Genomic DNA, 16,785 nt, shown 5'->3' with positions numbered 1-16,785 from the left:
CGGCTCGGCATCGTGCGACGCTCTGAGAGTGCTTGGGCGTAGCCGCTCCACATCGTGCCAAAGCCCGGCGGGGGATGGCGACCGTGCGGGGACTACCGGCGCCTCAACGACGCCACCACCCCCGACTGCTACCCCGTCCCCCACATCCAGGACTTCTCCGCCCGGTTGGCGGGCATGTCCTTCTTTTCAAAGGTGGACCTCATACGCGGCTACCATCAGGTCCCCATCAGGCCGGAGGACATCCCGAAGACAGTGGTCATCACGCCATTCGGACTTTTCGAATTTCTTCGGATGCCCTTCGGTTTGAAGAATGCGGCTCAGGCGTTTCAGCGACTAATGGACAGCGTCTTGCGCAACTTGGATTTTCTGTACGTCTACCTGGACGACATCCTCGTCGCCAGCGCGTCCCGCGAAGAACACCTTCACCATCTCCGCACGCTTTTCGAACGCCTGGGCCAGCATGGCCTCATCGTGAACCCCGCCAAGTGCCGGTTCGGCGTCGCCGACATCGACTTTTTGGGGCACCGCGTCACCAGGCACGGGGCCGTCCCCCTACCAGCCAGGGTGGAGGCGGTGGAGGGGTTTCCACACCCCCGCACGATCAAGGGGCTCCAGGAGTTCCTCGGCATGGTAAACTTTTACCATCGGTTCCTGCCCCGCATCGCCCAGCTCCTGCGCCCCTTGCACGAGGCCCTCCGAGGGAAGCCGGGCAAAGGTGACGTTACCTGGACTGAGCAGATGGACGCGGCGTTCGTCGGCGCGAAGCTCGCCTTGGCCAACGCCACCATGCTCGCGCACCGGCGCCCGATGCACCGATCGCCCTCACCACCGACGCCTCGGACTACGCGGTGGGCGCGGTGCACGAGCAATGAGTGCGTGGTGCCTGGCAACCGCTGGCGTTCTTCAGCCGGCAGCTTCGCCCGCCCGAACGCTGTTATAGTACCTTCGACCGCGAGTTGCTCGGGCTTCACCTAGCGGTCAGGCACTTCCGCCATCTGCTCGAGGGCCGTGCGTTCACGGCCTTCGTCGACCACAAGCCACTGGTCTTCGCGATGGGCAAGGTCGCCGAGCCGTGGTCGGCCCGGCAGCAACGTCACCTCTCGGCCGTGTCCGAATATACGACAGACATCCGGCACGTCGCGGGGAAGGACAACCCGGTGGCGGATTGCCTTTCCCGGTCCGTCGCCCTCGCAGTCGACCTTGGCATCAACTATGCCCGGATGGCGGCGGACCAGGCCGCCGACCCCGGCGTCCAGGCCTTGCGGACCGCCGTCACGGGCCTCCGCGTCGCCGAGGTGCCATTCGACGGCGCGGGCATGGCCCTCTTGTGCGACGTCTCCCTCGGGTGGCCTCGCCCCATCATGCCCGTGGGCTAGCAGCGCCGGGTTTTTTGACGCCATCCACGGCCTGTCCCACCCGGGCACGAAGGCCTCCCAGAGTTTGGTCGCCGACAAGTTTGTCTAGCATGGCCTCCGGAAGGCCGTCCGCGGCTGGACCAGGACGTGCCTCACGTGCCAGCGCGCGAAGGTGCACCGACACACCCAGGCCCCATTGGCCCCGTTTACGGTGCCGGAACGTAGGTTTGACCACGTTCACGTGGACCTGGTGGGACCTCTGCCCCCCTCGCGGGGTTTCACCCATGTCCTCGCCATGGTGGACCCCACCACCCGGTGCGTGCCTTTTGTCGGCGACGACTGCGGCGGACGTCGCGCAGGCGTTCATCGCCACCTGGGTCGCCCGGTTCGGTGCCCCCTCGGACATCTCTTCTGACCGCGGCCCCCAGTTCACCTCGGAGCTCGGGGGGGCGGTCGCGCGGGGGCTCGGGGTCCAGCTGCACCGAACCACGGCCTACCACCCCCAGGCCAACTGCCTGTGCGAGCGGTTCCACCGCTCGTTGAAGGCCGCGCTCCGGGCCACCCTCCGCGACGGTGGCTGGGTCGACAGGCTCCCCTGGGTCCTGCTGGGCCTCCGGACGGTGCCCAAGGACGACCTGCGCGCATCCGCGGCGGAGTTGGTCTTCGGACAACCGCTGCGGGTGCCGGGCGAGTTCCTCCCCGACCCCACGGCACCATGGTCCGCGGCGCAGGAGCGCTCCGCGCTTCAGGAGACCGCCCGGAGGTTCGCCCCGGTGCCGACGGCGCACCACGGGCACCCACCTACGCACGTCGCCCCGGAGCTTCGCACCGCGGAGTACGTCTTCGTCCGGCACGACGCCCACCGGACACCACTGCGGCCCCCGTACGACGGGCCTTTCCGCGTGCTGGAGACCGGGGTGAAACATTTCACCTTGGACATCGGCGGTACTCCCGACCACGTCTCAGTGGATCGCCTCAAGCCGGCCCACCTCGACGTGGACCACCCACCGCTGGTGGCTCGGCCCCCGCGTCGAGGCCGCCCCCCTGCCGGCGGACCCCTGGCACCGCCCAGCCCCGCCGGCACGCCGCCCCCCGGTCCGGCACCCATCCCGGGTGCAGCCGGAGGCATCCCAGCTGGCATCCCTGCACCCCGGACGCCGCCGGTCTCCAGAGGGCGCTTCGGCCGGGTCATCTGTTTGCCCCACAAACTGGCCCTCCAGGTGCGCGGGAATTTTGGGGGGGCGCGTGTGGCGGACACGAAAGCTCACTGGCGTGATGGCATCATTCCGTGCACCAAGTGGGCGGCGGCCACGCCCGAGGGGTAGGCGTGGCCGCGGGATATACACCGGGCGCGCAGCCCGGAGCGCTCCAGTGCTGCAGTGTAGCTCTTGAAATAAAGACTCTTTTAACTTACCGCGTTGTCCGCTTCCTCCTTGCTAAGCAAGTAGCGCGCGTAGCACCGCACTTCACTATATTTACTATTGTGATATGAAAATAGTTTTCATATTTGTTGTAAATGTAGTTTAAACTCGTGGTTATGCGTTAAAGCGGTGTATTTTGTTTGCAGCGTCGTCTTCAAGGTTCTTTTTTTTTCTTCTAATAAAGACATATTCTGTCATTTTAAAACCACCAAAGTGTGTATTCGGTTTCCCCGTTTCATAAAATGTATCGTTTGATACGTATAATGCTTTAAAACGTTTTTTTTCTTTTTTTTCTTTTACCTCAGAAGAGATATCAACATTTAGTTTACCTCAGCGAATGTCAATCGCGGTGTCAGTATTTGATGAACTTATAAAGACTTAGGTGACCTATAAGTGTGACAAGCATGTGCACAGGATTCTTCCCAGAAGAATGAGTGGTCGCATTAGCTTGTACGACTTAAAATGAGCGAGTTTTGTTTTGACGTTTGGGCCAGTTTTACATGTTGTATCCCTAAGGAATGAAACGAACGTTTTTCCTGGCTTACAATTTTATTTGAAGTCACACATGCCTCAAAATACACTCACTGAAATAGAATTGAACGCTGAATCCGAAAATGTAAGTGAAATTGCCCTGTTTTTTTTTAAACATTATCTTCTATATATTCTAAATATATATCTGTGCAGTGTCTGTCTTGTGTTGTCTTGTCTTGTGTTGTCACTGAACTAATCCCTGAAACTTTTGTGAAATCGTACTATTCCAACTTGACCCACGGCGGGAGTATGCGCTCTACTGAGTGGCGTTCTAGTTGATATTATCATAGCAGGATGATGTTTCCTTAAACTAGGTCAAAGTATCATCGAAACAAGTACTTCTTCCTCTTCCTTCTTCCAACTCCTTTCAGTCCACTGAAGGACGAAGTGCTCCCTAAACTATCATTGAGAGGTATTTATAGTGACCAAGTCCGAGCAGGAGTTTGTGACTTGTTCAGGGTGCTGGTGATAACTTGCCTACCCTTAGTTGAAAGACATCATGGGTTATTTAAGGTCTACCAGCTGATGCTCGCAGATGTGACACTGTGCTTGACATCCATCCGAGACGTGACACTTTGTGATGCGACATTCTTCCTGCAAAGCACCGATCTGACTGATCAAAGCACCAATTCAGATCGAGAATCTAATCCGGACCAGACAGCTCAAAGGTAAGTGTGCGACATCTGTGCCTTCCTGTCAGACAAGCCAGGACTAAGGTTTCATTAAATATGACGAGGTTTTGATAAAATATGACGTTTAAAAAAAAACTAGTTTGAGGTTTCCTTGAATTAAGACGAATCCTTGAATTAAATCTAATCTAATTTCTAATCTGCCAGAGCAGCCTCAAGGATCTGGGTGGTTTGGCGTTGTCCTCCCAGGAAATAATATTATTTACCAATAAAATAGGACTAGTTATTCTTAAATTCAAATATAGGTTTCCTCCAAATATGACTAGTTTTCCTTAAACTAGGGCTAGGTTTTGATGAACTAGGACTAGCTTTTCTTAAACTAGTTTGTGGTTTCCTCGAATCAAGACTAGTTTTTGTAAACTAGGGCTACTTTATCAGAAACGATAACTAGGTGTCTTTAAAATAGTGCTGGTTGTCCTTAAAGTATGACGAGGTCTTGATAAAAGGGTGGATTCCATTGAGATATCTCTGCGACAACTTCAAATTCATCCATTTTGTATTTCCTGCACATGAAACCATCACCCGAGGTCTGACGGACATCACCAATAAAAGAGCTTAGCCGGTCCTGTGCTCCATCTATCGTGTCCCTGCCCGACCACCCTCACCTCCCGCCTGGACTACTGCAACAGCCTCCTCTATGGTTCACCCTCAATAATCACCAATAAACTCCAATACATTCAGAACTCCGCTGCCCGTCTACTCACCCATTCCCGAACCCGTGACCACATCACCCCCGTCCTTTACAAGCTTCACTGGCTCCCTATCCCCCAGAGAATCCAGTACAAAATCCTCCTCTTGACATACAAAGCCCTCCATAACCTGGCCCCATCCTACCTGACTGACCTCCTCTCCAGACACACTCCCACCCGCAACCTCCGCTCTGCTGGTACCAACCTCCTGATTCCCCCCCCCCCCCCCCCACCCCCATCCGGACCAAATTCAGATCCTGGGGGGACAGGGCCTTCTCCATCGCTGCTCCCACCCTCTGGAACTCACTACCTCACACCATCAGAGACTCCTCCTCACTCACCACATTCAAAACATCACTCAAGACCCACCTGTTCAACACTGCATTCAACATTTAACCCACAGCATTTAACCCCTGACTATCTCTTCTCCTTCTCCTTCCTTTTGCTTTGATTATTTACCTATTGATTTTTGTCTTTTTGCACTTGTTTTTTGTACTCTGTCAAAGCGCCTTTGGGCTTCTTGAAAAGCGCTAAATAAAATAAATGTATTATTATTATTATTATTAATGCTAACTTCTGAAATGTGGTATGCCGTGTCTACCACAAAACCAAACTTCGAGTGTTGTGGCTCAAATGTTCAAACACAAATGCGACACGCGTACGAATCAGTAAATGGATGCATGATGAAATTTCATTTTCCAGACCGCATCATTTGTACTCCAGAGAGATGTTTGCATGTCTGTGTGTGTCACCATTTTGCTTTTTCTCAGAGATGGCCGAACGGATCTTCCTCAAACTTTCAGAGGTTAATCAGAGGTGTCAAGGGAGTATTTTAGGAAAAAAGAATTTTAAACAATTTTGAAAACAAAAAATTGGATTGTTTTTAATCACTCCACAATTCCTAAGCCTTTGTAGATATGTGAAAGGTAATATTACATACTCCCTGACCCCAATCTTTAGTGGGTATAGGGAAGTGTTTTAGGCCCCCCACAACAAATAAGTAAAAAACCTAAAATTTGGTTTCTTCAAAATGCCAACAGGATGTGAACAGCACCGGGTACATCTGATAGTTCCTTATAAGGCCATGTTACCAACAGTTACCTGTTGATCTTGTGTGCATGATGTTGGGGTCACAATAATCATCAGCTGTTTGAATGGGATCACATTAAGGAAATGGTTGGGAACCCCTTGGATTAATGCATTGTAACAATTCACTGGTAATTGTAACAATTGAGTACCAGTTCACTGGTAATTCCCTGTTTGTCGTTAAAGGCGGCAAAAAGGGTTGGCGGCAGGAAGGGCATCCGGCCGTAAAACATTGCTTCAAAACGGGTACCGAAAAACAACAACAACCACGGTTCCCGAAAAAGGCCAACCCCCGCTTTGCGGGGAAAAATGGCCTCTAAAGGTGGTTATTTTTATTATATATTATAACAATGACAAAAACCTGACCATAAATATTATGTGAAGGACCATTGGTTCCACATGCAGATGCATAAATCATAATACAACACTGTAATAGGAATATTAACTCGACATACATAAACTCACCTGTACATTTTTTCCTTTTTCAACAGAAATTCTTGCTCCGTCTCCAGGACCTTGTCCAGCATCAGCTACATGGGATATCAAGGACGTAACTTATGATGCAAAACTGTTTTAATCACAGATGAATGACGAAGAAGAAACAATAACGTTATTTATAAAAGTACACACACACACACACACACACACACACACCACCTTGAACTATGTACCAGCAAAGCCCTCATCTTTCTTTCCTTCATCTCTTCAAATACAACATCTTGTCCTTTTCTTTGAAAAATTGTCTCCTTCATGACCAACTTATGTCCGTGCTCTATCCTTTGAAATGCTGAGCATCAAGGAAGGAGGAAGCGCACGTACCACGTTTGGAGTCTTTAGCACGACTCGGTCGGGGTTCAAACCGCTGACTACCTAAACTCAGAACAGACACTCGAACCATGTTGCCACCGAGTCCGGTAAAGAAGGCACTTTTCCATTTCCACACTCGGTATTCAGGCCGCGCCATACAAATTCAATCAGTAACACTTTTGTCCCGAATCCTCCTCTTTTAATCCATTGTTTGCACTGCTCCACAATCTTTCCAATAAGTGTCTCGGATGAACAAAAACTGGTGCTCAAGTCCAAACCAATGTCGCTCTTCCCTCCTGAATTTTGTCTATTGGCCCGAGGAAGTTCGTTTTGGAAAAAGTTGAAATGTCACCGGAGACCGGATCTGCTCTCACTTGTTTATTCCAAAACTTCGAGGGTAAGTCCTCCCCGTTCCTGGTCATTCCTGAGACCTCGTTACTATTTTTTGGTTGGATGCACATTTTTTTCTCAACTATATGTAATCCCATCACCCTCATCTTATGTCATATATTTCATTTGATTTGATGTACCATAGTCTTTATAAAGCGGTGGTGCTACTGAAGCAGCTTCTTGACAAGGTTTATACTGGACGGTTTGCCATTGCCTTCCCAGCGTTGTTTGTCTGTGCTACATCGTTTTAAATGCTGAATGTCAAGCAAGGAAGCAGCACGGGGCGTTTTTCGGGGTTTGAAAACACCGACCTATCAGACTCAAAGCGGATGCTCTAACCATTAGCCACCGAGTTTGGTTTATGCCATACATGTTCTTGCCCACAAGAATCTTGCTTCTCACAGTCTGAGAGTCCTTTAGGTGCTTTTTTGCAAACTCCAAGCGGACTTTCGTGTGTCTTTCACTGATGAGAGGCTTCTGTCTGGCCACTCTGCCATAAAGCCCAGATCGGTGGAGTGTTGCAGTGATGGCTGTCCTTCTGGAAGTTTCTCCCATCTCCACACAGGATCTCTGGAGCTCCGCCAGAGTGACCATCGTGTTCTTGGTCACCTCTCTTACCAAGGCCCTTCTCCCCCAATTTCTCAGTTTGACCGGGCGGCCAGCTCTAGGAAGAGTCCTGGTTGTTCCAAACTTCTTCCATTTAAGAATTATTGAGGCCACTGTGCTCTTGGGAACCTTCAATGCAGCAGAGATTTTTTGTAGGCTTCCCCAGATCTGTGCCTCGACACAATACTGTCTCTGAGCTCTGCAGGCAGTTCCTTCGACCTCATGGCTTGGTTTTTGCTCTGATATGCATTGTCAGCTGTGAGACCTTATATAGACAGGTGTATGCCTTTCCAAATCATGTCCAATCAATTGAATTTACCACAGCTGGACTCCAATCAAGGTGTAGAAACATCTCAAAGATGATCAAGAGAAATGGGAGGCACCTGAGCTAAATTTCAAGTGTCATAGCAAAGGGTCTGAATACTTATGTAAATGTGTTATTTCGGTTTTTTCTTTTTAATAAATTAGCAAAACTTTCTAAAATCCTGTTTTCTCTTTGTCATTATGGGGTGTTGAGTGTAGATTGATGAGGGAAAAAATGAATTTAAACGATTTCAGCATAAGGCTGCAACATAACAAAATGTGAAAAAAGTGAAGGGGTCTGAATACTTTCTGAATGCACTGTATATATATATATATATCTTGGGTAACAAACAGTGAATGGCAAACCATGCACCAATACATTCCACATTCCACACATTCCTATGCCACCTTCAGGCGAACATCAGGCATTGACAAAAAAAGAATGGATGACTTGGGCAAAAAACTTCCTGCAGCTGAATATTTCCACACGCAATCAATGGCAAAACCGCAAATGCCGAAACCGGAAGGAAACCCTCACGTTATTTCCTCATTTTGTTTTAAAATCAATCTCCCTATATTTTCATTTCAAACAGCATCATTCCAATCACAAACTAGAACGGAACTTAGTAGAACGCAAACCTCCACCAGGCTGAACAGTTTATGTTTTGTATCCACTGATAGGCCGGATCTGGATTTGGACCTGAACCAACATATAATCGGCTTGTTCTTGTCATCTAACAAACTCGTCCACCTAGTTTAGTCATAACTCGTCCATAACTATTTTAAATATCATTTTATATAACGCTTTTCACCCCATCTCTCAATGGTGAAGAATCATTTTTAGAATTAAATAATTCTCGTATCTCAATGCATAATTAGATCTTCACCAAAATCGAATCGATTAGTCCTTGTCATACACCTCTTCTCTTCACCAAGTTTCGTCCAAATCCGTCCATAACCTTTTTGAGATATCCTGCTATGTATAGTTTTTGGCCCGATCTCCCAATGGTGAAGAATCACTTTAAAAATTCTAGTAGCCGGATCTGAATCCGGATCTTCACCAAAATCTAATAATGTCGTCCGTGTCACATACGCTACATCTCTGTTAAATTTCGTCCGAATTCGTCTCCAACTTTTTGAGATTTCCTGCTATGTATAGTTTTTGGCCCGATCTCCCAATGGTGAAGAATCACTTTAAAAATTCTAGTAGCCGGATCCGAATCCGGATCTTCACCAAAATCTAATAATGTCGTCCGTGTCACATACACTACCTCTCTGCTAAATTTCGTCCGAATTCGTCGACAACTTTTTGAGATTTCCTGCTATGTATAGTTTTTGGCCCGATCTCCCAATGGTGAAGAATCACTTTAAAAATTCTAGTAGCCGGATCCGAATCCGGATCTTCACCAAAATCTAATAATGTCGTCCGTGTCACATACACTACCTCTCTGCTAAATTTCGTCCGAATTCGTCGACAACTTTTTGAGATTTCCTGCTATGTATAGTTTTTGGCCCGATCTCCCAATGGTGAAGAATCACTTAAATAATTCTAGTAGCCGGATCCGAATCCGGATCTTCACCAAAATCTAATAATGTCGTCCGTGTCACATACACTACCTTTCTGTTAAATTTCGTCCGAATTCGTCTCCAACTTTTTGAGATATTTTGTTCACAGACAAACTGACAGACAGGGGTGAAAACATAACCTCCATCCACCTTCGGTGACAGAGGTAATTAGTACTATAGCATCAATATAACAAAATAAAATGTTAAAAACACTTGTGAGGTAAACTAATATTGACCGATCTGACGTGACAACCAATACAGACTAATCTCCTGGCGAGAAAGAGCAGATACCAAACAATTCGTACAAATGGAAAGTCAAAATCATAATTGTATTGCAAGATTTATGAAACTTCCCACCCACCGTAGGATGGGTAAAAGCGGCGTCGTTCGGGTAGAAAATTAAACTCACAATTGTATTGAGATATTATCAAACCAGCGAATCTTCATCATAATGTTTACTTGCAGATCGGGCGCAGCTTCGTATCGATCAAAATTCAAAATCAATTGTACTGAGGAATTTATGAAACCTCCCACCTACCTTAGGACACCCCGCTGGGCCCCCAAAATGTTCCACAGGTTTGGTAGGGCTAGCCCCAAAATTGAGGGAGTAGTTTTGGGACGGACGGACGGATGGACAGACACTCAGGTTTTATTATATATCTATACTATTAGAGAGCATAAAACATTGCTTCAAAAAGGGGACCAAAAAACAACAACAACCACGGTCCCCGAAAAAGGCCAACCCCCGCTTGCGGGGAAAAATGGCCTCTAAAGGTGGTTTTTATTTATTTATACTATTAGAGAGGTGTTTGTCTGTGTGTGTCTGTGTTACCATTTTTCTCAGAGATGACTGAACAGATCTTCATCAAACTTTCAGAGTTTCATCAGTGAGTGCCGGGGAGTGTTTTGGGCCAAAATATATATATATTTTTTAATCTTGAAAAGCTAATACCTTTTTCTTTGGGTTATTTTTTTTAAATCACTCTATAGTGTCTGAGCATTTGTAGCTATGTGTAAGGTAATATTACATGATCCGTGTGTGTGTGTGTGTGTGTGTGTGTGTGTGTGTGTGTGTGTGTGTGTGTGTGTGTGTGTGTGTGTGTTCGTGTGGGCGCGCGTGTGTGCGTGTTTAATAATTCCTCTGTTGGTGTAGGGAAGTGTTTTAGGCACCCACAAAAAATAGAAAAACAAACAAATTGATTTCTTCAAAATGCCAACAGGATTATAGCATCAGCGGGCAACGCCAGGTACTCCTGCTATTACATAATGTCACGAAGCGGTATGCATGTGCTCATGGCGTAACGCCATGATTCATTTATTGGGTCGGAAAGGCCACTTAGATTCAGACTGCTTGACCAGTTAGAGGTTTAGACCTTCGGACCCTTTGGACCACTTTGACCTTTTTAGACATTTTAAATCTCTTCAGACCCCTTAGACATTTACATCCTTTAGACGTTAGAGATTATACCCTTTCGACCTCTTCGACCCTTGAGATCCTAACTACTATTGTTATGTACCCTTTATACCTTTATACCATCTAGAACCTTTTAGATGCACACCACACAAACATCGTCAGTCTTCTTGCAAAACACAGACTACACTTTATTCGCAAGTAATGAGCAAACTCTCCCCACCCAGAGTGTGGGTACTTTGCTAGTAAAAATAATAATAAGGATAATAACATGGCCGAGTCTACAGCATCATAGGCAAAGCGAGTATGAAAATGTATAATTATGGGGGAAAGGACTTTTTATACAAATGTAACTCAACCATGTAAATATGCACATATACATCACCCTCCCTTCCCCACTTCCTGGCCGCTCCTGCAGGGAGCAGGTGTTTCTATTGTTATAAATTGGCAATGGGAGTAACAGTAATCAGGCAGAACCTGATTGGGTTATTACAGTGCTGTAGCTGTTTACTGGGATAGAAAATGCCAACTTTGGCCAAATAAAAACTTTGCAAAGTGAGATCTCTTTTGGTGCAGGTTACCTTTCGTGTTGCGTGACGTACAATAATTAGGAACATAAAACAATGGTGATTAAACTAATTTTTCATGCCAAGTCATGGACTTACTATTGATGACCTTTTGAACCAACATCATAAAGAGTTGGAAACATCATGGATATATTTATACACCTTGCTGTGTACAAATATATCATCACTGATGCTGTGCAAACTCTCAGAAAAGAAAACCTCACAATACACATTCACGCATCAACAAACAGGTGAACACAGCGCATCACCCAAGCGCAAACAACACCAACTGATGAATGAATTAGCTTAGCACTTCTGCCTTGTAATGAGACGTTTTGTCATTATATAAAGAGTCGTTATGATAACCAGTTGTGGTGTCGTGCTCATGATGAGAATTGCGAGATGTTCTTCTGCCTACCAGGCATTGTTGATATTTAACCGAGGTGCAAATGAACCCTGCAATGTCAAACACACATCTAAAATGTGGAGAAATATCCACTTACCTACTTTACTGTGGGAATCCAACTGGTCTCTATCTTCACTGAAGCTTTGGAAAATCTGCTGTTTCCTCTGTTGCTGTGTTGCACCTTCCACAATGCAATCATCATAAATAGCATCCTGCTGGTGGAGGAGAACGCTTAATTAAATAAACCTCAAATATCAGACATCTTTAGTTAGTCAGACAGTATGATATATAAGGACAGATGTCGTTTATAAGAATGTCTGACAACTGTACAAAGGTAGTGCCATAACTTATGAGAGGTCTAGAGGTAAGCCAGGTGCTCCATCTCCCAGCATTAGTTGGTGGATAATTAAGATAAAGTAGGAGGGGGTAAAGGAGGGGAGAGATATACTGTATGTATATACATATATATATATATATATATATATATATATATATATATATATATACACACTAGCAAAAGTACCCGGCATTGCCGGGCGGGGGAGGGGAGGGGAGGGGAACGGGAGGGAGGGGAGAAGAGGGGGGAGGGGAGGGTGGGGGAGGGGGAGGGGGTGGGGGAGGTGGGTGGGGAAGGGGTAGGGCAGAAAGGAAGGGGTAGGGGGAAAGGGAGGAGCATGGGGGAAAGGGGAGGGGGAGGGGAGGGGGGAGGGGAGGGGGATGGGGAAGGGGTGGGGCGGAAAGGGAGGGGCATGGGGGAAAGGGAGGGGGAGGGGGAGGGGCGGGGGGAGGGGGAGGGGGTGGGGAAGGGGTAGGGAAGAAAGGAAGGGGTAGGGGGAAAGGGAGGAGCATGGGGGAAAGGGCGGGGGAGGGGGAGGGGAGGGAAGGGGGAGGGGGATGGGGAAGGGGTCGGGCGGAAAGGAAGGGGTAGGGGGGAAAAGGAGGGGCATGGGGGAAAGGGAGGGGGAGGGGGAGGGGAAGGGAGGGGAGGGGGAGGGGAGGGGGGAAGGGGAGAGGGTAGGGTGGAGGGGGAATGGAGGGGGAAGGGTAGGGGGAGTGGAGGGGGGAAAGGGAGGGGGAGCGGGATGGAGGAGGGAGGGGGAGGGGAGGTATATAGATGGTTACTGGCAATTGATCACATCCACAAATGATGTAATCCACACAATTTATGTACTTTACATAACGTTAATAGGAATACATGGCCGTGTAGATGGGAAATACAGATTGTTTGAAATAAATCACAAATATCAGATGAAAGTGAAAAAAAACCTATGTGGTGTGAATGGCAATGTTCCTCGCTGAAATGTGAAAAAACTGAATTACGTGCGAACGCATAACTGTGAGATTATGGCGGCAAAGTTGGAACATCACGTGATCGTCTGAGCGAATCAGCGCGCTGCTCTGCCATTCCGGTCATAATATTCCTCGCTGAAATGCACTGAGGTAAAAATATGGTTAAAAAATATTATGAAATAAATTTTTAGGTCGACCATGTTCGTACCAGGCTCAATGGCCATGTTTGTGCCAAATATCAAGTTCGTGAGCCTCTCCGTTTAGGAGTCTATCGGTAACATTACACACACACACACACACACACACAAACTGTGTTTTATATATATATATATACACATAATCATTATATAGATGGCCTCTTAGACATCTATTCTGCAATCTTTTCTATTTCAAGCAATCTATTCTGCAATATATATATATATAAATCTTTTCAGCAATGAGTGCAAATAAGTTTGTGGAGCTACTCTCAAGAGTACTTTAAGCTCAAATTATACAATTATTTTTCTTGGTTCACTATCTGTAAAAATAAAGCCACCCACACAACAGGTGATGGGACATGAAATTCCTGTTCAACCGGATTGCCATGGTGTGGTGGAACAGGATGACTGTGAAATGACTCTTAACGCTACCCCCATTACCATACCTCTATACAATTAATTATACTCCTATTAACCATACCTCTACCATTAACCCTAATTAACCATAACACTACCCCTATTAACCCTACCCCTATGCAATTAACCATACGCCCATTAACAACAACTCTACCATTAACCCTACCCCGTTTTAATCGTACCTCCAACATCAACCCTACATCCCCACCCACATGAACCCTACTTAACCTAACCCTCTTACTTGAAGGTTACTGTGTTTCCTTCCTTCCTCTCCTCTTTTCAAGTTCATTCCTTCCCTTGCTTAACGTGTCCAACTACTCCCCTTTGTCACCTCACTCTTCTATGAGCCTCGATCTTATATCAAGAAGAATCTTTCAAACCACTTGCCTTGTTTACCTTGTAGAACTCCAGCTTTGATGATTCATTCATCACATCCTCTGTGGAGACAAAACCTTCCGACAGATATGAAAAGCATTCGGAGTTTCCAACAAGTGCTTTGTTTTCTTCACGGCACTCGTGATGGAAAGGCTTCACATTTACCCATAACACGTGGCATCCAACAAGTGAGCAGAACTCAAACAATGATATATACCTGTGGGGGCCCAGGTTGACCGCCGGCAAGAACCATGTGGATTGTAGTCTCTTGGGGGCAATTTTGGGGGTGCATCTCGTATCAGTCTGTGGTGAATGACAATCATTAGCAATCATTAGCAATCATTAGCAATCATTAGCAATCATTACCAATCATTACCAATCATTAGCAATCATTAGCAGTCATTACCAATCATTACCAATCATTACCAATCATTAGCAATCATTACCAATCATTAGCAATCATTAGCAATCATTACCAATCATTACGAATCATTAGCAATCATTAGCAATCATTAGCAATCATTACCAATCATTAGCAATCATTAGCAATCATTAGCAATCATTACCAATCATTATCAATCATTAGCAATCATTACCAATCATTAGCAATCATTAGCAATCATTAACAATCATTACCAATCATTAGCAATCATTACCAATCATTAGCAATCATTACCAATCATTAGCAATCATTAGCAATCATTACCAATCATTAGCAATCATTAGCAATCATTACCAATCATTAGCAATCATTAGCAATCATTACCAATCATTAGCAATCATTAGCAATCATTACCAATCATTAGCAATCATTCCCAATGACAATCATTAGAGTGGAACAATTGCAATTACATAAATTGCATACCAGGAATAAAATAAGGAATAATCACAATGGGGTAAGGTGGAGACCCAGGTATCCCCCTCCCTCTACATGTACAATAAGGGCATCTTGTCCTCTCCTTACTTGCTTACTCTAATGATTGCAATCCAGCATATTTGCAAATTCATCCAGGTCCAGCTCCAGCATCCACCTCCAGCCAGATTCATCCAGCAAATGCATATTTGACAAGGATGCAATCCTGATTTTGGACTGTTGGTTGGATCATTTTGGAGGAGGAAAAAGTGCCACCAATGAAGTGCTCTCGTGAAATTTTATCTGGAATTTAGCATTTGGCCAGCCAGAGTTCCATCTTTTCAAAATACGTATATCAACGAATGTCTAACGTCCATTGATGAGAATGATCACAATTAACGCTGCATCTTTTTGGACAAATCTACAGGACCGAGGAGTCATGCACAACACGTAGGAACAAATAAAATCATACAATATGGTGAGGACAAGATCTGTTCCTGTACCTTGACACTGTTCCTTTGCTGGCTTTCCATACTTCTGCAGAAACCTGCTGGATCCTGACCGTTGATGAAACAAATGCAGGGGATGATGGAAACAAGGAGGAACAGGAAGAGGAGGTTTCAATCATCTATATTATAACAGTATGATGGGGTTCACCCGTGGTTGAAGTTAGAAATGTCTGTGCACGACGTCCTCACCGTGACACTGTGCCCTTTCCTGCGTGCCAGATGTCCGTGGAAGTGCTTTGCATCCTGTGAGGAGCATCAGGTGCAGGAGGACGTGCCATTAGACCTTTATTTAATCAGCATATGAATATTAAAATGTTAACATGATGCGAGACGTATACCAAAGTTCAATAGGGTGCCCACCTATAGCAACTGCATGCACAGGTATGTGTCAGGAGCAATTTGATCATGACCATGTGACCAGTACTGATTTTGTTTTCAGTTGTGGCATCAACGTACCTGAACTTCTATGCAAGTTTCAAAGGAGTTTTGCAGCGTGGGAGAAAAACGTGAATTTTACTCGCGTGCGAAGACGTGTCATTAAAACTATTTCTTACCTTTATATTTTGAAATTGTTTACATTACGCTATTCGGAAATTCAACAATTCAAACAAAATATCTTCATTGTATTTAAAACATTTTTTTAACTGAATGCAATAAATTATAGTATAATGCGATGAGGGGAAAGATTCCCCTGTTGAGAACATTGGGACATAATGGCGGCCTCATCCCCATAAATAAATAATTGTATCATAAATATATATGGAGGGGGCGTTTTGCCAACCTTGCAATTTGTTTGAATTTTACACTGAAATACACAATTTGGTGTCTGTCTGTCTGACTGCGATACATTCGGTTGTCACTTACCCAATATCAACCAAACTTAACAGGAGAACAAAGGGTCACATGAAGAAGGTTGTAGTGACTTCACTTGCCCCCCTCCCCAAAGGGGTTTTCTTTTTTGGGCAAATGCCATATTAAGGTACGTAAATAGCTTATTGTGGAATTTCGTGGAGTAAGCCTATCAGAAGAAAAATATTATAAACCACAAACGTTTGATTACCTTTGTAAACAGTCGCTACTGCTGTTTAAACTGAAACTGAAAGGGAGGAATCCCAATGTTCTTGAGGCATTATATGCTTTTGCGTTCCCCACAGACTAACAGACACGAGCCTAGATCTACTGTAATCTATATACACCATAGAGGATAATAACATGACTGTAGGGAGCATTCATATTCATGAACTGTAGGGATACATTCAGTTGTCACTTACCCAATATCAACCAAACTTAACAGGAGAACAAAGGGTCACATGAAGAA

At 45.9% G+C, this 16,785-nt stretch overlaps 1 protein-coding gene across 3 annotated transcripts in view; it reads right to left on the bottom strand.

The window, feature by feature from the left end:
• LOC137430197 (uncharacterized) overlaps positions 1-16,785 on the bottom strand; it is a 50,170-nt gene that overhangs the window by 25,051 nt on the left and 8,334 nt on the right. For 2 of the 3 annotated variants that reach the window (XM_078780404.1, XM_068120863.2), the window contains 6 exons: positions 15,657-15,710; positions 15,462-15,515; positions 14,323-14,408; positions 14,118-14,182; positions 11,924-12,038; positions 6,237-6,301 (listed from right to left, as the gene is read on the bottom strand). In XM_078780404.1, coding sequence (XP_078636530.1) covers positions 6,237-6,301; positions 11,924-12,038; positions 14,118-14,182; positions 14,323-14,408; positions 15,462-15,515; positions 15,657-15,710 — 439 coding nt within the window. The remainder of the gene's footprint in view (positions 1-6,236; positions 6,302-11,923; positions 12,039-14,117; positions 14,183-14,322; positions 14,409-15,461; positions 15,516-15,656; positions 15,711-16,785) is intronic. The other variant, XM_078780405.1, reaches the window with a different exon arrangement.

The sequence above is a fragment of the Myxine glutinosa genome, chromosome 6, assembly GCF_964187855.1.
Source record: "Myxine glutinosa chromosome 6, kmMyxGlut1.1, whole genome shotgun sequence".
NCBI classification, from domain to species: Eukaryota; Metazoa; Chordata; class Myxini; order Myxiniformes; family Myxinidae; genus Myxine; species Myxine glutinosa.
Note: the sequence above shows the minus strand (reverse complement) of the source record. Positions and strands in the feature narration are given on the sequence as shown.